The sequence below is a fragment of the Conger conger genome, chromosome 12 (assembly GCF_963514075.1).
Source record: "Conger conger chromosome 12, fConCon1.1, whole genome shotgun sequence".
Classification (NCBI taxonomy): domain Eukaryota; kingdom Metazoa; phylum Chordata; class Actinopteri; order Anguilliformes; family Congridae; genus Conger; species Conger conger.
Genome location: NC_083771.1, coordinates 47,638,239 through 47,657,692, shown reverse-complemented (window position 1 = coordinate 47,657,692; position 19,454 = coordinate 47,638,239). Strand labels below are relative to the sequence as shown.

Sequence of the window (19,454 nt, the reverse complement as noted above, 5' to 3'; positions counted from 1 at the left end):
GTGACAGCTGCTGCTTCTGCAGTTATGGCATCCGCTGCTCTGGCTGCCCCATGCAGGGTCTGAACATCCTGTTGAAACAAAAGACAGCTCACTTCTCACCAGCAAGAATGCTGCACTACCAACATGTTTTGCTATCACTACCAAATGTTACAGTCAAATGATGCACTGTATTAAACCCGGCTACTCTTCTCCCCACAGCAGATGACGGAGAACCACATGATTGTTTAGGAGTAATTGACCAAGTCCCGTCTCCCAGACCAGACCTTTCCTCCACCCAACTCCCTAATGCCAAGCTGGAAATAAGCAATAGTATACAGAGTTTCAGTGATCACTTGTCTGGAGTGCAATTTGGGCAACAGCGCATTCTTTTATCTCTTTACGTCTTCAATCATGCGAGTTTAGCTAAAACCTTTATTTGTCTCATATTTTAAGTTACAGTTGCATCGTTTGTGGTAAACTATCATATCTTAGTTATATAACCAGCTAGTTACATTGCCAAATAAGTTGCACACTCATAATATAGTTGGTCAGTTAAACTTCAAGACCAAAAATATAAATAGTGTTGTGTAGCACAGTGAAGTGAACACTACGAAAAGATGGCAGGCTCTGTTGCGTTTGTCACTGTCAGATTTCCAAAACACTGAACTGTATAATAACGCTTTATATTACACGTTATATTCATGGACTGTAGGAAGGATAAACAGTGTTGTGGTTTGAGGGTGTTAAAATGACTGTTAAAGAGTCTGAAATGCCAAATGGTAAAAGCTAAATTTTTCTGTGCCATCTTCCATTGGAACTATGTGCCCCGCGACATTATTTTCTATTTTTTTTAACAAAGATCAAATCTACAGAAACTGGGCGGGGCCTATGAGCAAAGTGAGAGGGCCCAGGCCGCCATTAGTGCATTGAAAGTATGGCATTTATATATGTATCAGAATATATTGCAGAATAGACACAGTGCATAGATTGAACCACTCAAAACAAATCATTCAATAGACACAGTGCATAGATTGCATACATTGAACCATTAAAAAAACAAAATGAGAGATTTCAGTTTTTACAATTTACATTTGAGAAAAATTTCACTTTGAGCCCAGTTCAAGGCAGAACAAAATACAGTTCATTGAGTTCAAATCAAATGAAAAGTTTATTTTTAACGTGAGAATGTGAATGTGTCGTGGAGAAATGCATTAGTTTTACAAAGATGCAAAACAAAGTTTCAATTCAGTTTTCTAAATGGAAAAATATTGTCATAACAGTGACATATAACGTATAACACAGAGTGATGATTATCTAACATATAACAGACCAACAAGGCAGTAAATAATGAACACCTAAGCAAGCAGTGATGTAGAGCTGATAATTACCAATGACACATGAAAGTTATGTGCTTTAACTATAAGAATGATTAACGAGATAGAACACATATTTTGGATTTTTGTAAAAAAAAAAAAATTTTAAAAGAAAGAAAAAGAAAATCTTCTTTAATATGGAGGTGACAATATGAAATTCACTCTGTTAAACTGTTAAAATATCACAGCCTATTTACCATCCTAATGAATGGAACAATGGACAGAGATCAGCCATGATGATTGACAGGCAGGATTTGTACAGATAAATGCTGCAGAGTTAATGATAGAGACAATATCACTTTATAGTATGAACATTATTTTATGGGTACAATGAGCTGCTGATGGTATTATCTCTCATGAAACCAGATAAGACTCAGGAATTCAGCAGTGTCTGTATCAGTGACCAGGAATTCTCACTCTTTCCCAACATAGGTGATGATTGAATTCAACTGTTCCCTTTTCAAATGATGAGTGCTTTATTTGTATTGTATAAAACTTGTTGTTTGTTCATGCCATTCAACTTGGCTGGGGCTCTGTTTTGCTTCACATTATGAGTCGTACCTGTAAGCAGACTATTTAATATTAATGTCACACAGAGGATGCATTTTCAACCCGACTGAAACAGGGGCTGTGTAATCAATTAATTTTGATCTCCTGTTTTCATCAAGAAAGTTTCCTTCAGGTTTTCCATGGCTTGGTCTGGAGTTATAGCTCTCCAATTGGGGGGAATGTCAGCAGGCTTAGCTCCGTATTCATCTGCAAACTGCTTATTATACTTGCTGAAGACGTACTTCCAGTAGTCTGAGGCCTGGATGCTGGTGTCAGGCTGGATGAGCCAGTCAGGGTAAAAGCTCCGATAGTCCTTGTATGGATGCTGTTCCTCCTCTGTTGCAGTCAAGATGAAGCATCTCTCTCTGGCAACATCGGTGGAGCAGATATTTCTCAGTAACATACGCGATACAAGATTCCTCCATCGTGCAATGCCCTGAGGACGGTGAATGGAAGCAAAGTGCTCTGTGTGGCTCTTGCCACCAGCTTCACAGGGGGTCGAACAGAAGGGACACTGCTTCCCACAGCCAAACACCCTGTTAAACAGCTCCTTCTGTGGCTGAAAGGGCAGTGAGGTCAGCCTGGCCCTCACATCACCACCTTTCTGAAACTCGGTAGCAGTAAAAGCCTGCTCCATTTCATCCACGAGCACCATCAGACACCGGGAAAAGTCTTCTGGTTTGGCAGAGTTTAAGGCCAGGACTGCGCTGAGGGGGTCTTTGGGGATGATAAGCTCCTTCCCTAGGTTACTACAGATATCCTGAATAAACTGCTGAATGTTCTGGGCCTCCTCACCCCTTCTTGCTGCCTGTTCAGCTGCCTTCATCAGTGCATTCTCAATGGCTTTTTTTATTCTGCTAACCATCACCTTCAGGCGGTTAATCTCAATGTTCCTGAGGGTATCTCCCTCTGAGAACTGCTTCACCATCAGCTCCAATATCCAGTCATGTACAAAGGTCTTGTAATTTTCTATGTATCCCACAAAGTCCCGAAATTTATCACGCTTAAGCAGCTGCTCTAGGACTGAGAACTGGAAGAAGGTTTGAGTGCTGAAAGCAATGGCTTTCTGCCCTGCCAACATTTCATCCACAAGGTCAGGGCCCAGAGATTTGGTGATGTATTCCTTCACGGCAGGTTGAAGACAGTTGGAAGTGAAATCATTGGCTTTCTTCTGACACTGGTCTCTTTTGTTGAACAAGTCCTTAAAATCTGTGTAGTACTGTTGCTTGAACTGTTCCAGACAGTGACGAGGATCATTTGCATGGATGAAAGCCAGATGCATTCTTTTAAACTCCCGTGCTGCATGTCCACAGATGTGAATCTTCAGCTTGGCCTGAAATTCAGCCGTTGTTCCCAGATTCATGTGCCTGTCCAGGATTTCATCAACCTTGCAAAGCAACTCTATTGTGTATGTTTTATGGTAATCAGATCTTGTTGTTACTTTCTCATCGACAAACTGCTTGCTCTGCTCAATGATGTGATCAACTACCTGCTGGAACTCCTTCAGCTCCTTTCCAAAGTCAAAATTACAAATCCTTTGATTAAACACCAGACATTCAATTTTCACTTTGAATGGCTCTCTTCCATGTTCAGACAAGTTGCCCACTTCTGACAGTATTTCACGTACTGAGCTGCCTTTCATCTCTAAGTTAACCCACAGCTGGTGGTAGATGTTTTGCACAATGTCTCGTTCTTCCATGCCAGGGAACCGCAGCTCTGCCACGGTCTCCTTCCACATATTCTCAAATTCATCCTCCAGCTGTTCATCTGACAGATCTTTACTTTTCCTGCATTTCTCAATCAGCCCCTGCACCTTTTTCTCCATTGTGGCCGTTTGATTGTTCTTGATGCTCTCTAACCTGAACATACCCTTTCTGATCTCTACCGCTGCCTCAAGCTTGTTTTTCACAGACTTCTCTGTCTCCCTCCTGATGGTGTTGGCTGTGATGTTCAAGTCTTCCTTGTACTTCACTACCAAGTGAACATGTCCCTCTTGCCTCTTGTAGAATTCAGTCAGGTTGGCCAAAATGAGTGTTTCCCCTTTAGTCAGTTCTACCAAGGCCTCATTTGTCAGGTGGATCAGTAACTCATCCAAATTCTTAAATTCTGCTTCTGTGCCAAAGTTTGACACCTTTGTCTCAGCTTCCATTAACCAGGAGTACATGTTCTTCCTGAAGGCCCAATCCCATTGGTTGAACTCAGTGCAAAGCTGAGCATACGCTTCAGCCACAAGGCTGTTGCGGAAACTGAAGATGAAGTTCTCATACTTCACTGCTTGCCATAAGCTCTTGGTCCATTCAAGGAACTCAATGATTGTGTGTGCTGAGCTGTTTCCAGATTTTTGTTCCATAAACTTCTCAATCACACTCCTCTTGAAAAGATCCGCAGACTCACTGTAACCAACACTGACAGGGGCCATGGGAGGGTAGCCGTGCCAGAGCCCAGGAATGTACCAGGTATTCCTCTCTGGATCATACTCCATGACATCAGTAAATGTTTTGTTGTTTCCCTTCTTTTCCATCTTAGCTGCTGCTTGGGTCATCTCATTCAGCTGCTCCAGCAGAAGCTTCCTGTCTCTCATGTTACTGTCATGGGCAGAGATGTCTGGCACATTCTGGTGTACAATCTGACAGCAGGGTTTTCTCCCAACTTCTTTCATGCGCAGGAAGGCGTGCACCACAATCTGCAGGATATCGTTCATATCCATGGAATTCTCCATGGCGATGTTGATGACTGTGATGTCACTCAGCCCCACCACCAGAGTGGCCAGTTCATTATCATGCTCATGACTGTCATCCAGCTGTGCCAACTGTGGTGCCTTCAAACCTTCAGTGTCAATAATCATGATGTAATCACACCCAAGCCGCACTTTAAAATCCTCTTTCACTCTGATGAGGAGCATGAAGGCCCCTCTGGTGCACCTGCCACTGCTGACAGCAAACTGGACCCCAAACATGGTGTTCAGGAGGGTGGATTTCCCAGTGCTCTGTATCCCCAGAACAGTGACCACCCGGATCTTACATGTATTCTTTGTTAGATCATGGAGTTCTTTCAGAACCTGTGTCACCCACTCCAGAGGAATATTGCTTGAGTCTCCATCCACCAGCTCAAGAGGAAAGCCCTCCTGTAGCAGTTTGGCACAGAGACGTGGCAGGCGCTTAATCTCTGGGGTGAGGGCTTCGGGGAGTGAGCAGGCCGACTCGTACAGCTGACCCATTTCCCTCAGGAAGTGCTCCGTCCCCAAGGAGCAGCTGGAGATCTCCCTGTCCAACTGTGCAATGAGCTCCTTGTTTTCTGAGGAACTCTGACACTGTTCCTTGTACTTTGCCAGAAGAGGTGGAAGGTGTATGCGTGACAGATTATCCAGATTGATCCTCATCCACTTGAGGAAATATTTGCGCTCCTCTGTGGAATTGCACATCGCGGAGATGAAACGGGACATAGAATTAGAGATACTGTGAGCCCTCTGCTGTTCTCTGAGCTTCTGCCTCTGATCTGCAAGCTCATTCTTGTAAACTTCTATGTTTTTCTCCCCAGCATTTTTCATCCTGCACTGTTCCTTCTCCAGTTTGGCCAGCTGTTTCCATGCAGTCCCTTGTAAGGGAAGCTCATTCTCCTTGAAGCTTGGAATATCAGATATTCCGCCTGTGATTTCACCAGCCTTAAGCTTGCCGCTCTTACAGTGGATGTAGTTTTCATCAACATGGATCCCAAGCTTATATGCAAGAGCAGACATCCTTTCAATGCTCATTTTAATGTCTCCCTTTAATATACCATGGATAGCCAAACGCAAGTTTTTGTTGAATTCTGCATCATTCCTTCCCTGATGCTTTATGATGATGTCACTGGGTTTTGTCTCAGAAATACATTTCTTGAAGTCATCCTCATTGAAGGTCTGGCTCTGTGAATTGGTGATCAAAATCCAATGAGTCTTAAATTGCTCAGAGTCCAGAAATTTTTGTTCAAACTGAAATTCATCGCAAAACACAAATATAGTAGCAGAGGTTTGGCAGAGGAAAGCGTACTGAGTTTCAAAGTCTCTGAGGTCCCCACGGAGGTTAGCTATAGCCAGAGGCTCAGAGAAGATGTCAATTTGTTTGTTCCCACTGGGCAGATACCAGCTGATTTCCACCAGCCCATTGGAAATCCTCCTTGGGGTGTCACCGCACTCCATGTTTTTGTGAACAAAGGTGTCGTGGTACTGCTGAGAGTTGCTGAGAACCTGGTTCAGAATGTGAGACTTGGACATGCTGCTGTTTCCCAGCCTCACAAAAGAGACCATGGGGAGGTCAGTGAGAGCAATGCTCTCCTCCACAAACCCTCTTGGGTCTTCCAAAGAGTGTGGCTTGTACTTTTTCACAATATCCCTCATGGCCCACAGCATTAAAGTGCACTGCTGGGTATCACATTTAGGAAGCAGCAGAGGCACAGAGAACTGGCACATGGACATTTTCAAAGCCATCTCCTGCTGGAGAAAGCCATCTGAGCACAGAAAAACAGCAGTTATGAGGTCCAGGGGGTTGACTCTGTTGCTGTGGTCCTGTGGATTTTTCATGGTGTTCAGTAAACTATCCAGGCTTTGGGGCTCTGTGTCCTGTTTTGAGGTACAGCTCATTCTACGAAAGGACTCATTCACCATCATCAGCTTCCTCAGGAAACACCATGGCAGAGATTTCAGAGACTGGATGTTTTCATCAGATAATGTCTCTCCATCTATCGCCAGCACCTGGCTCAGAGTCAGCTTGTTCTTTAGGTGGTGTTCCAGTCCCAGGTCTCTCAGCAGCTCCTCCAGACTGGTTCCTGTCATTGCGGATGGAAGCTGCATTAGTACATATGCACAGCAGTGCAGTAATAAAATCATAAGAATGCACATAAATTCACTTGCACATCAAAAAATGACTGAAGTTCTTGGCAGACTGAATGTTTCACACTCCTGAGTGATGCTACTGCCAGTGATTGTACCCTGTTCATCATCTATTCCTCTCTAGCCCTGGACCATGATTCTGAGGTGTTCAGGGACACTTGTATGCAGTGATCCTCCCTGTCGAGTCCCTCCCCCCACCCTCAGAGCTGCTCCCTCATGCACAGGCCTTACTGGGATCCTGGTGTTGAACCAAAGTCTGATGCCTTAACCTTCCACCACCGTGGAGCTCCCATACTAAAAACATGTCTATTTTTAAACATGTTATACCGCATTTTAATAAGAGGTCACAGAAATGTATTCTTTAATTAAGTTCATTCCAGGCTTAAATATCACTGCTGCTAGAGCAATAGACCCTGACTGTCACTAGGTAGGTCACCTGGAAACTCATTATTCTCCACCTGTGGAAACATGGGAAAGGGAAGTTGTTGGAAATATAGAGGAGAATAAGTATTGAGGACAATTACTCAGAAGGCGGAAGTTGTTATTTTTTTGGGTGAATTTGTCCAGGGCCAGGACCCCACTGTGCCCTGGGATGATGCCCCTGTAAGGAGTCAGTGGGCTCTTCCAACGGGATCGCAGATGAACGGTGGGAGGCGGGGCACTACTCTGTGAGCGAGTAGTGTTTGTGAGTTTGTGAGTCTGTGTGTCTGTTTGTGAGTTTTGTGCTGTCTATTAGTGTGTAAAGGGCGAATTATTAACACTGGACTGGACTTTTTAATACTGGACACAACAAGTATGACTCCAACGCTGAAACATTTGGGAATCTTGATCACTCTTATTCACCCAGCAATCGATGCATACAGAGGAATCATCACATCAGACGGAGGAAAAGGGGATCCAGAGGAGGAATTCACAATAGAATGCGAAGATGCGGTAGGAGGCTGCCACTACCTGCAATAACGCTGTCTAACATGAGATCACTGCGGAATAAATTGACAACTTTCTGCACTCATCAAACTGGACTCCGACTACCGCCAGACAAGCCTCTTCTGTTTTACGAAAACCTGGCTGTCAGAAGGAATATCCGATATAGATCTGGAGGGAGTTACTATCGTACGCTTTGACAGAGACACAATACAAAGACGGAAGTGTCAGGGTTGGGAGGTAGTGTAGGAGGGAGGCGAAGTGTGACTCTGCCATTTGTGAGGAGCCTGTGAGCTGGGGGTTCTGGAGGGAGGCAAAATATGACTCTGCCATTTGTGAGGAGTCTGTGGGCTGGGAGTTCTGGAATGTGTCAAAAGGGACAAAGGACAATGCTGTTTGTATTACCTTTTGGGGAGTTTCAGACATAGACGCCAAAAAGATAAGGGATAGATATATGGTGGGTGGATGAGCGGTTCCCGGGCAATTAGGCCATGAGGGCCATTAAAACTCCTGGGAAAAGAATGTGCCTAAAACATTTATGACCTATCTCATGACCCCACACCTGGTCACTTCCAGGGGGAAAGACTCCGGGCAGTACCACAGTGCCTCCTTTGGGCACTGCTGTCATTACCCCAGGGACTACTCTCTTGGATGAAAACCTCAAAACTGTTGTTGAGATGGTCAATAGACCCGGTACAATATTGTAAACATTGCCCATGTGATCCTTGTTGTATTGCATTATGCCCATTGTAGTAATAACATGAATTACATGGATACACAGGAGGGAGGTTTCATGATAACTGCACCATAACGAAACATTAGGATAATCTGTTTGGTATGGATGTGATCCAGTAAAATCAAGGAATCAGATGAGATACATTTCATACCAAATGGATTTTAATAAACCATAGTTTCAATAACTCAAGGGAAAACCTACACGTCCTCTCTTGGTAATCATCTCATTTTCCCTACGCAACAACCCCCAACGGTGGGGGTCTAAATTCCAGATTTGACAACCCCACCAGGCTAATTTATGGCACTGCCGCCTGGATCAAACACATGATTTGGCATAAAAGCCAGGGAGACAAGCCTATCAGGGAAGATCACACTCGACTTCCCACACTGTGCATATTCTGTATATGTGTGTAGCGAAAGCAGGCTGGGTAAGACTATTTTCACTTTATTATTTTTTTCAATTTGCAAATCAATTATTTTGTTTGTAACTTGCGTGATCTCCATGACTCTAATTCATCTTGTACCTTTTCAGCCTAAATTACAACTGAATATTGAGGGGGAAAATGGGGACCAAAGACTGACCGATCGGCAGTTTAGTACAGGTGTGATAGTTCTTAGCTGTGAGCCCAGCAAGTTTCTGCCAAATTAAAGGGTCGGTTAGGCACGGCTCTTGTGGTTTGGTGCGAAGGGAACCCTTGGGCGTTACGGCGCTGGTTCCTGCCAAATTAGCTCTAAGGAGCCCAGTTAATGCTACGCTGACCTGGGCTCGCAACTATCATGGCAGTTTTGCATGTATTGTGTTGACTGGACCCTCAGCCTCTGAGTTCTACACCAAACTGAGATTTCAGCAATAATGTTAATCGCAAGAACATATATTGAGTAATAGTGGCGCAGGTACGAGTCGAGTGTAATCACTCCCGAGGTTCGCGTAAATTTCAAACCCAAATTTCTAAATTATATATCTTAAATAGAGTCAGATAAACGAGTGGAACGAGAGTAACCACTAAGCTTTCAATACGGCCCCGTTTACGAACGGAGAATATTAGGAATTTTACTGATCTGTTTCAGGCCAGCTGTAAGCGGGATATGGGGCAGGTCAATCCATATCCGACCCGTGGAAACGGACCCAGTATATTCCTAAACATAATTGTGCTCTGTCCGTGTGCGGAGGATGATAATTAACATCTCATATTCACTTCAAAACAGCCAGGGAAAAACTTGTCGTCCCTTCACCTCCAGCTATTCCCTCATTGGTCTAGCTGTGCGGGTTCTACAGTAGTACCGGTCACCTGGCCCTCATTAGTGCCAATGGTACCTTACCTCCTGAGGCTGTATATAAAGCACTCGCAGACAATCGATCGACGCTTTGGTGTTACTGTTCGCTCTGACACCAAGCCGGTATGCACGCGGTAAGACTCTGAGCCTTATTGAGTCAGGTATCGTGCAGGTTCGGGTTTCTGTCTCGTTTAAAAAAAACAAAAACAAAAACAAAAGGTAAAGACGACGCTCAGCCTGTTGGTGCTGTGTGCACGGCTGACACCTTCCGTAGGTTCTTTGTTTTTCTTTGATTTCATTTACAGCTCGTGTGAGCTTGCGGGTTAGGGACGTTGTCCCCGGTACACGTATTTTGGTTTGTGTTTTTTCCTGAGCTGTGTCTCAAGGTTCTTTGTTTTCGTGCCTCGTGTTTTTTTTACTAGGTTGTTATTTTATTTTGTCCCCGGTCTGGGGTTGTAGTGCTCGTTTTCAGCACTCATTTTGGTTGGGTTATTTGCCCTGGATTTTAAGGGTTGCTTTATTTTCCTTCGCCGTTTTTTGGGGCTATTTCCTTTATTTGGTTTCATCTACCTTCCAGGGTTTACAAGGGATTACCCTTAGTCGCTCCTGGCTCTCCGCCATTCCTCAACCTTACAGAACACCAAAGCCAACATGGAGAGACCAGCGACTAGTGCGGTCATCGAGGTGGGGGATTCTCTGCTTCAGGCGGCAGTAGCTGCTCAGCAGGCTGTTCTGGTTAGGCAGGAGCAGGGGTTGCAGGCGTTACATGCACAGCAGACTGCCACTGTCGAGCAGCAGACTTTGGTATGTTAGCGACAGGACTAAATTCTGGCCAGGTTAGATCAGCAGCAGGATGTGCTGCTGGGGCTCGCTGAGAGCTTCAATTAGCGAGCGAGTTCCGTTCACCACAGACACAGACACCAGCCACTGACACCCCCCAACCATCCACTTTTCCCCCATCGGTTTTACCCCCTTACCAAACCATTACACCTGCAGTCAGGGAACCTAAGCTGCAGCTTCCGCTGCGGTATGGGGGAGAGTCGGAAAAATGTAGGGGGTTCCTTTCCCAGTGTCTCATTTTTAAAAAATCACAACCCTCACGTTTCTCCACTGAGGATTCCCGTGTCGCCTTTATTTTTTTTATCATTGTTAACCGGGATGGCTCTGACCTGGGCGGATCCGCTGATCAGGGCACAGGCTCCCCTAATGAGTAATTCCCAGCTTCTCATGCAAGAAATGGCAAGGGTGTTTGACCACACTGGCTAGGTTAACCTGGGTGAAACAGGGAACTCGGAGTGTCGCCGAGTTCTCAGTGGAATTTCAGGCTCTGGCAGGGGAGACGGGGTGGGCAGACGATCCGCTGATGACCCTGTTTACCAGTGCGTTATCAGACCCTGTCAGGAACGCTCTGGCCACTATGGAACCACCGGGGATCTGCAGCGATCCGCATTGATAACAGGGTTCGGGAACGGGAGAGAGAGAAAGCGGGCAGAAGGGGCGGATTCAACTGGTCGGCTCCATCCCCTCTAGGCAGGGTTGTAGGTGCAACCCAATAGTATGATATTATGATGTTGGGATGTTGGGGATAGGGAGCTGCTGGCAGTCAAACTAGCCTTGGAGGAGTGGCGCCACTGGCTGGAGGGGGCGGAGCATCCGTTCACGGTGTGGACGGACCACAAAAACCTGGAGTATGTCCAAACTGCGAAAACACGCGTCAGGCCCGCTGGGCGCTGTTTTTTGCGCGCTTTTCTTTTATTTTGACATACCGTCCAGGTTCTAAGAACACGAAACCCAACGCCTTCTCCTGGGTGTTTGATAAGACCGACAGGGAACAAGCTCCTCAACCTATTCTCTCTGGTGATCAGATCGTGGCACCAGTGATCTGGGAGGTTGAGTCGGCGGTACGGAGAGCACTACGCCTAGAGCCAGATCCAGGAGGGGGCCGCCTCACTGCCTCTTCGTGCCCGCTGGAGTCCGGCCACAGGTGCTACAGGGGGGACATGCCTCACTGCCTCTTCCTGCCCGCTGGACTCCGGCCCCAGGTGCTGCAGTGGGGACATGCCTCATGGCTGGCTGGGGTTCACCGCACCAGGGATTTTTTAGAGAAGGACGTCCGGGAGTTTATGGCCGCCTGTTCGGTCTGTGCCCACAGCAAGGGCTTGCACCAGCCTCCCTCAGGGCTATTATGGCCGCTACCCGTTCCGAGGCATCCTTGGAGCCACGTGGCCCTGGATTTTATTACGGGGTTGCCATCATCTGAAGGCAAAACGGTTATCCTGGTAGTGGTCGACCGGTTTTCCAAGGCGGCTCATTTTGTGGCGCTACCAAAATTACCATCGGCAGCGGAAACCGCACGGTTGGTAGTCCACCACATTTTTAGATTACACGGTCTTCCCCAGGTCTGACCGCGGACCGCAGTTCGCATCTCGATTCTGGCATGCGTTCTGCTCCCTGTTAGGCGCCTCGGTGAGCCTCTCATCGGGCTTTCACCCAGAGACCAACGGGCAGACGAAACGCACAAACCAGACTCTGGAGAACACGCTCCGGTGCCTAGCCGCGGCCAACCCCACTTCCTGAAGTCGCCAACTCACGTGGGTGGAGTACACGCACAACACTTTGGTTACGCTCCACCACCCTCAACCCTATCTATGGAGATAGATAATTGCCTGTCCTTCTCCCTCCACACTGACTCAGTGTACAAGAAGGCACAGCAATGCCTGTTCCTGCTGAGGAAACTCAGGGATTTTAATGTCAAGAAGGACATTTTAACAGTTGTTTACATATCACTTATTGAATCAATTCTCACCTTCAATATCTCATCCTGGTTCAACTTCACATCTGTTAAGAGCAAATCAAAGCGCTCCCGGGTCATTAATCAAGCAAGTAAAATAATTGGCGTAAATCAAACTCAACTATCTGTACTCCACACACAAGCAATATAAAGGAAAGCTAACCACATCACATCAAATTTCAGACATCCCCTGCATAAGTCTTTCCAGCTATTACCATCAGGCCGCTGTTACAAAGTTCCCTCCATCAGGAAAAACATTTACCGAAACTAATTTATTCCCACTGCCATCAGAATCTTAAACAATCAATAACAACCCCCCCTCACCCACCCTCTTTTAGATGGCCATTATTTATTGATTTGATTGATTGCACTAGTCACTTAAACTGACACAAAACAGCATTCCTGCAACAAGTGTTGTCTGTTATTTTGTCTCTGTTTGATGAGCCACGCTGGAGATGTCATGTCAGACAATATAGTTTTTCTGATTCTGATTCTGTCACTGTGCTGGGACATTGGATTTCTGCTTGGTCCAGAGGGAAGAGCACCTTGAACTGGCCTACCAGCATCTCTTCCTACTTGGTTTCCCAGGAGGTCTCCCTCCTCTTCTGCTTGGGGTCCTCACCTTTACTGATGGTCTCATCTTCAGACACACTCACACTCTGCTCTGAATCTTCAGTTTCCTGCAAAGAAAAACATCACAGTGTATTCACATTTTGCAAGCCCTTTGTTGGCATTTGTTTCATACAATATTTTAATACATATTTTAATTACATGCTGCTTAGTTGAATAATGCAGCTGGGACCTGTCAGTCATAGAGGCTGTCCAATCAAGCTGCAGTGTTTCCTGGTTTTTGGTGTGTTTAAGTCAATAATTGCTTGGAAAGATCACAAGGCCTACACAAAACCCTTATTTTAATTTGGAGTTAAACAACTGGACATTGTGGCCTGCAGAACTGGAGTTTGACTCAGAGGTTTGTCAAATCTCACCTCTTCCTCCTCATGTGCAGTGTCCTTACTCAAGGTCCCATCCATGTTTTCAGTATCTGCTGAACATCTCTTAGCTGGGTCAGCAGAGGAGGGTTGGGACTGGGCCAGGCATGAGGATGTGTTCTCTGTGCCCAGACTGAATCGGTTGTCTGTGGTCTCCTCCCAATTCTCAGAATCTGCACCTGCTGCTAGAGCAATAGACCCTGGCTGTCAGTAGGTAGGTCACATGGAAACTCATTTTTCTATTATGACCCAGATTTTTGTCTGTTAGTTTCTTTGGTATTTTTGTAAATTTATTATTTTTCATATTCATGTCTGGTTTTCTGGTTACATTCATTAGTCTTTGCACTTGCCTTCCCCTGTGATGTCTGTGTCTGAATGTTTTCTGATCCCGAGTCCCCTGTCTGCATGCTTCACTATTTGGGTGGTTTTGGAATTTTCCGGTTTCCCACGATTCCATCTGTCTCGCTGTTGTTATTTCCTGCTTTCTCTCCATTTCATGTTTGTAGATAGCACTAATATACTAATCCCACCTAACACAGAATTAACACACTAATATGTTCGTCTAACTAACAAACTAACATTCACTTGTTTTGGGTATTTGTAATTTAATCACGTAACTAACAGACTAACACTACCTCTATTTCAATACTGCTCTATAACTCCCTGTTCTATCCCTACATTGCTTGCCTCGATTCAACTAAGTGTCCACACCTGCTCTCCGCTATCTCTGCATTCCTTAACTCTGTGCAATTGTCTACTCCCTAGTCCGGAGCCATCTGTATTACATGTGTGTGTATGTGAATCCAGTCCCGCGTTTTCGTTACTCCCCGGTCATTGTATTATTGCCCTTCCATGTGTCACCTGATGTTTATTTGTTTGACGGCCCTCACTCCCATGCCCTGCCTAGGTTGTTCCCCTGTGTATTTATACCTGCCCTTCTCAGTTGTACCTTGCTAGTTCGTCTTATCCTGTTTTCAAGTCCCAAGCCCTTATATTCCTTTACCCCTGTTCTAGCCTCCATGTTCCCGAGTCTTTACCCTTGTAGCATTCTGTCCTAGTTTTTTTTCGTAGTTTTTGTTTTCTAGATTTCTTGTTTATGACCCCTGCCTGCTTCTCTGGACTCTTCTCTTGTTTTGTGGACTCTGAACCTCTGACCTGCTTCTGGACTGCCTACCTGGTTTTGAACTCTTGCCTGTTTGGATTACGATCAGTTTATTTATCGACCTGGCCAGTGAACCAATCCTTTGTCGAGCGCCCCCGAATATGTTACTGGCTCCTTTTTTCCACCACTGTGACAATTCTCCACCTGTGGGAACATGGGAAAGGGAAGTTCTGTTAGATTTCGTGTTTTTCATGCTCTGTATTCTGCCTATGTTGTTAGCGTTTTTGTTACCTCCGTGCACACCGTAGTCTCCCTGTCACTTCATTCATTTATTTCACCTGTTTAACTTCCTGATTGTTTCCCCACCTGACTTCCATTCCCTCTCATTACCTGTGTATAAAAACCCCTGTCTGTGCAGTTAGTTTAGCCAGATTGTTATGTGATTATTCCATACTCTCCAGCGTTTTCATATTGATAACTGTTTTGACTTGTTTTGTCCCTGACCATCAAGTTTAGCTTATTCCTTCTGTCTTGTTCTGACCTGTTTGTTTATCGACTTTCGTTTCTGGAAAAAAACCTTGGCACATAAGCAAACAATTAAACATCTCAACAAGAAATTCGAGACATGCACATTTTGGTATTGGGAAAGGTCTCAGGGAGGGGAGGTGTCACAGCTCAGACACTAGGGGGAGCGCGCAGCCACATGGCGCAACGCTCAACTCCCCAGCAGACTGCTCTATGATAGGGAAAGACTCGAGGGGGCCGACCAAGGCGTTGAATCCAAGGGTGTGTGTGTGCGTGTGTCTTTGTGTATGTGTATGTGTGAGCCTCTGTACTTCGTCACCGCCCAGGCCAACAGTGTTCTCTATCGGTGGTGAGGATTGGAGACAACCTTGAGTCCCAAGAGGTGAAGTCCACAGGAGCATTCTGTCTGTATAAACATCCAGGGGAGAGTAGAGATATCAGTCGCCTGAGCCGAAGTGGAAGCCAAAAATAAGATAAGGGTTGATTACTTTGGGTCAAGCCGACTTTTTTGACTGCCTTAGAGTCCTTCCTGGTCGTCTTCTTGCTCCAAAGTATCCGAATTGATGGCCCTTCTCACTCGAACCGTCCCTTTCAACTGCTCCAAGTTGTGATCCATCTTGCAGACAAGGCGATTGAGTTCGTTTATCGCTTGAGTCTGAGTGTTGGAAGCGCGGCTTTCCAAATGTGCTGCCCACGCCTTCCGAGCTTTGCGATAGAACAGGAACCCAAACATTCCAAACATTAGGAAGCCTGTTATCATAAATCCAATTATGTAGACGTCCTCAACATCCTCCACGTGAAGTATTGACAAACACAATCTTCCACGACGAATAGGAATCCATCGTGTATCCGGCAGCATACGTCCCGTCAGGGCATGCGGGCTCCCCTATACCCAATTTCTTTGTCGCGTTGAGAAACCAATCCATCAAATCCATGGTTTTCAGTTTTCGGAAGAAAATGCAGAGAGAAGCTCAGGAGTTCAGACAGAGACTGAACAAGGACAGAGCGCAAGCAGGGGAGATAAGGGGAGGGAGAGAAAGAGAATGCGACCGCCTTCGTCGAGATATAGGGAAGAAGGACATAGATATAGGGACTATCGCTTACGAACTGCCTTATCCCTGCTATAACTGTTTGCTGGAACCTTATTTTCGAAATACATTTTGTTGTGGTCTCGCTATTGGATCCCCGTTCTGAGTGCCTGACAAGTTGTTGAAATATAGAGGAGAAAAAGTATAGAGGATAATTCGTCAGATGGAGGAAGTCTCTTTTTTTGGTGAATTTGTCCAGGGCCAGGACCCCTCCTCCTACACTGTGCCCTGTCACTGTGCTGGGACATTGTATTTCTGCTTGGTCCAGAGGGAAGAGCACCCACTGGTGCCTACCAGCACCTCTTCCTACTTGGTTTCCCAGGAGGTCTCCCTCCTCTTCTGCTTGGGGTCCTCACCTTTACTGATGGTCTCATCTTCAGACACACTCACACTCTGCTCTGAGTCTTCAGTTTCCTGCAATGAAAAACATCACAGACAGTGTATTCACATTTTGCAAGCCCTTTGTTGGTATTTGTTTTATACAATATTTTAATACATATTTTAATGATGTGCTGCTTAGTTGAATAATGCAGCTGGGACCTGTCAATCATAGAGGCTGTCCAATCAAGCTGCAGTGTTTCCTGGTTTTTGGTGTGTTTAGCAAGTGCGTAATTTAAGTCAATGATTGCTTGGACAGATCACAATCCTTGTTTGCAAGGCCTACACAAAGCCCTTGTAGAACCTGCACAGCTAGACCAATGAGGGAATAGCTGGAGGTGAAGGGACAACGTGTTTTTCCCTGGCTGTTTGGAAGTGAATGAGAGATTTTAATTATCATCCTCCGCACACGGACAGAGCACAATTATGTTTAGGAATATACTGGGTCCGTTGCCACGGGTCGGATATGGATTGACCTGCCCTATATCCCGCTGACAACTGGCCTGAAACAGATCAGTAAAATTCCTAATATACTCCGTTCGTAAACGGGGCCGTATTGAAAGCTTAGTGGTTACTCTCGTTCCACTCGTTTATCTGACTCCATTTAAGATATATAATTTAAAAATTTGGGTTTGAAATTTACGCGAACCTCGGGAGTGATTACACTCGACTCGTACCTGCGCCACTATTACTCAATATATGTTCTCGCGATTAACATTATTGCTGAATATCTCAGTTCGGTGTAGAACTCAGAGGCTGAGGGTCCAGTCAACACAATACATGCAAAACTGCCATGATAGTTGCGAGCCCAGGTCGGCGTAGCATTAACTGGGCTCCTTAGAGCTAATTTGACAGGAACCAGCGCCGTAACGCCCAGGGGTTCCCTTCGCGTCAAATCACAAGAGCCGTGCCTAACCGACCCTTTAATTTGGCAGAAACTTGCTGGCCTCACAGCTAAGAACTATCACACGTGTACCAAGCTGCCGATCGGTCAGTCTTTGGTCCCCATTTTCCCCCTCAATATTCAGTTGTAATTTAGGCTGAAAAGGTACAAGATGAATTAGAGTCATGGAGATCACGCAAGTTACAAACAAAATAATGTATTTGCAGACGGATAGGCAGTTAGCGTAGAATAACACAGTCAATTACGAATAGACAAATTGAAAATAAAAAGAATAGAGTGAAATAGTCTTACCCAGCCTGCTTTCGCTACACACATATACAAAGTATGCACAGTGTGGGAAGTTGAGTGCGATCTTCCCTGATAGGCTTGTCTCCCTGGCTTTTATGCCAAATCATGTGTTTGATCCAGGCGGCAGTGCCATAAATTAGCCTGGTGGGGTTGTCAAATCTGGAATTTAGACCCCCACCGTTGGGGGTTGTTGCGTAGGGAAAATGAGATGATTACCAAGAGAGGACGTGTAGGTTTTCCCTTGAGTTATTGAAACTATGGTTTATTAAAATCCATTTGGTATGAAATGTATCTCATCTGATTCCTTGATTTTACTGGATCACATCCATACCAAACAGATTATCCTAATGTTTTGTTATGGTGCAGTTATCATGAAACCTCCCTCCTGTGTATCCATGTAATTCATGTTATTACTACAATGGGCATAATGCAATACAACAAGGATCACATGGGCAATGTTTACAATATTGTACCGGGTCTATTGACCATCTCAACAACAGTTTTGAGGTTTTCATCCAAGAGAGTAGTCCCTGGGGTAATGACAGCAGTGCCCAAAGGATGGCACTGTGGTACTGCCCTGAGTCTTTCCCCCTGGAAGTGACCAGGTGTGGGGTCATAAGATAGTTCATAAATGTTTTGGGCACATTCTTTTCCCAGGAGTTTTAATGGCCCTCATGGCCTAATTGCCCGGGAACCGCTCATCCACCCACCATATATCTATCCCTTATCTTCTTGGCGTCACTGGTCTGGAACTCGTCAAAAGGTACTACAAACAGCATTGTCCTTTGTCCCTTTTGACACATACCAGAACCCCCACTTCACAAATGGCAGAGTCACACATTGCCTTCCTCCAGAACCCCCAGCTCACAGGCTCCTCACAAATGGCAGTCACACTTCGCCTCCCTCCTACACCCTTTTTTAATTTGGCCCTCCAGGACTGGAGTTAAACAACCGGACATTGTGGCCTGCAGAACTGAAGTTTGACTCAGAGGTTTGTGAAATCTCACCTCCTCCTCCTCGTGTGCAGTGTCCTTACTCAAGGTCCCATCCATGTTATCAGTATCTGCTGAACATCTCTTATCTGGGTCAGCAGAGGAGGGTTGGGACTGGGCCAGGCATGAGCCACCTGAGATGCTCAAAAACAGACCACAGTCACCCTGGCATATAAGGTCCAAGGAAGGGTCCCAAACCCTTAACATCCACCCAAAGTAAAATGTGTCATTTAAAAAAACTGTTTCTTTAAAGCAGGGCGGCATGGATGGTGCAGTGGGTAGCACTGCCACCTCACAGCAAGGAGGTCCTGGGTTCGTAATCCCAGTCAACCGGGGCCTCTCTGTGTGTCCTCCCCGTGTTCGTGTGGGTTTCCTCCCACAGTCCAAAGACATGCAGGTAAGGCTGATCGGAGAGTCTAAATTACCCGTGGGTATGAGTGTGTGAGTGAACGGTGTGTGGGCCCTGCGATGGACTGGCGACCTGTCCAGGGTGTATTCCTGCCTTTTGCCCAATGTATGCTGGGATGGGCTCCAGCCCCCCTGCGACCCTGTTTAGGATAAGCGGGTTAAGATAAAAGATGGATGGATGGATGGATGGAGTTTCTTTAAAACACTGCGATGGTGCACAGCTAAGCACTAGCGGCTCAGCTAAGCACCCGATAAGACATGGCTAAGCATCACAGTGGCACTGTTATGAT

General features: G+C 45.7%; 1 protein-coding gene across 2 annotated transcripts; it reads right to left on the bottom strand.

Annotated features, from left to right (window-relative positions):
• Positions 1 to 1,128: 1,128 nt before the first annotated feature.
• Positions 1,129 to 16,604, bottom strand: LOC133141409 (up-regulator of cell proliferation-like). 2 transcript variants are annotated; one of them, XM_061261942.1, is made up of 5 exons: positions 16,551 to 16,604; positions 14,654 to 14,785; positions 13,477 to 13,661; positions 13,113 to 13,170; positions 1,129 to 6,701 (listed from the first exon to the last, which is right to left on the bottom strand). In XM_061261942.1, the coding sequence occupies exons 3-5, from the start codon at positions 13,519 to 13,521 to the stop codon at positions 1,993 to 1,995; spliced, it is 4,812 nt and encodes a 1,603-aa protein (XP_061117926.1). In that variant the 5' UTR covers positions 13,522 to 13,661; positions 14,654 to 14,785; positions 16,551 to 16,604; the 3' UTR covers positions 1,129 to 1,992. The 2 variants fall into 2 exon arrangements, with proteins under 2 accessions (XP_061117926.1, XP_061117927.1); XM_061261943.1 differs by lacking the exons at positions 14,654 to 14,785; positions 16,551 to 16,604 and adding an exon at positions 13,830 to 13,949.
• Positions 16,605 to 19,454: the final 2,850 nt, after the last annotated feature.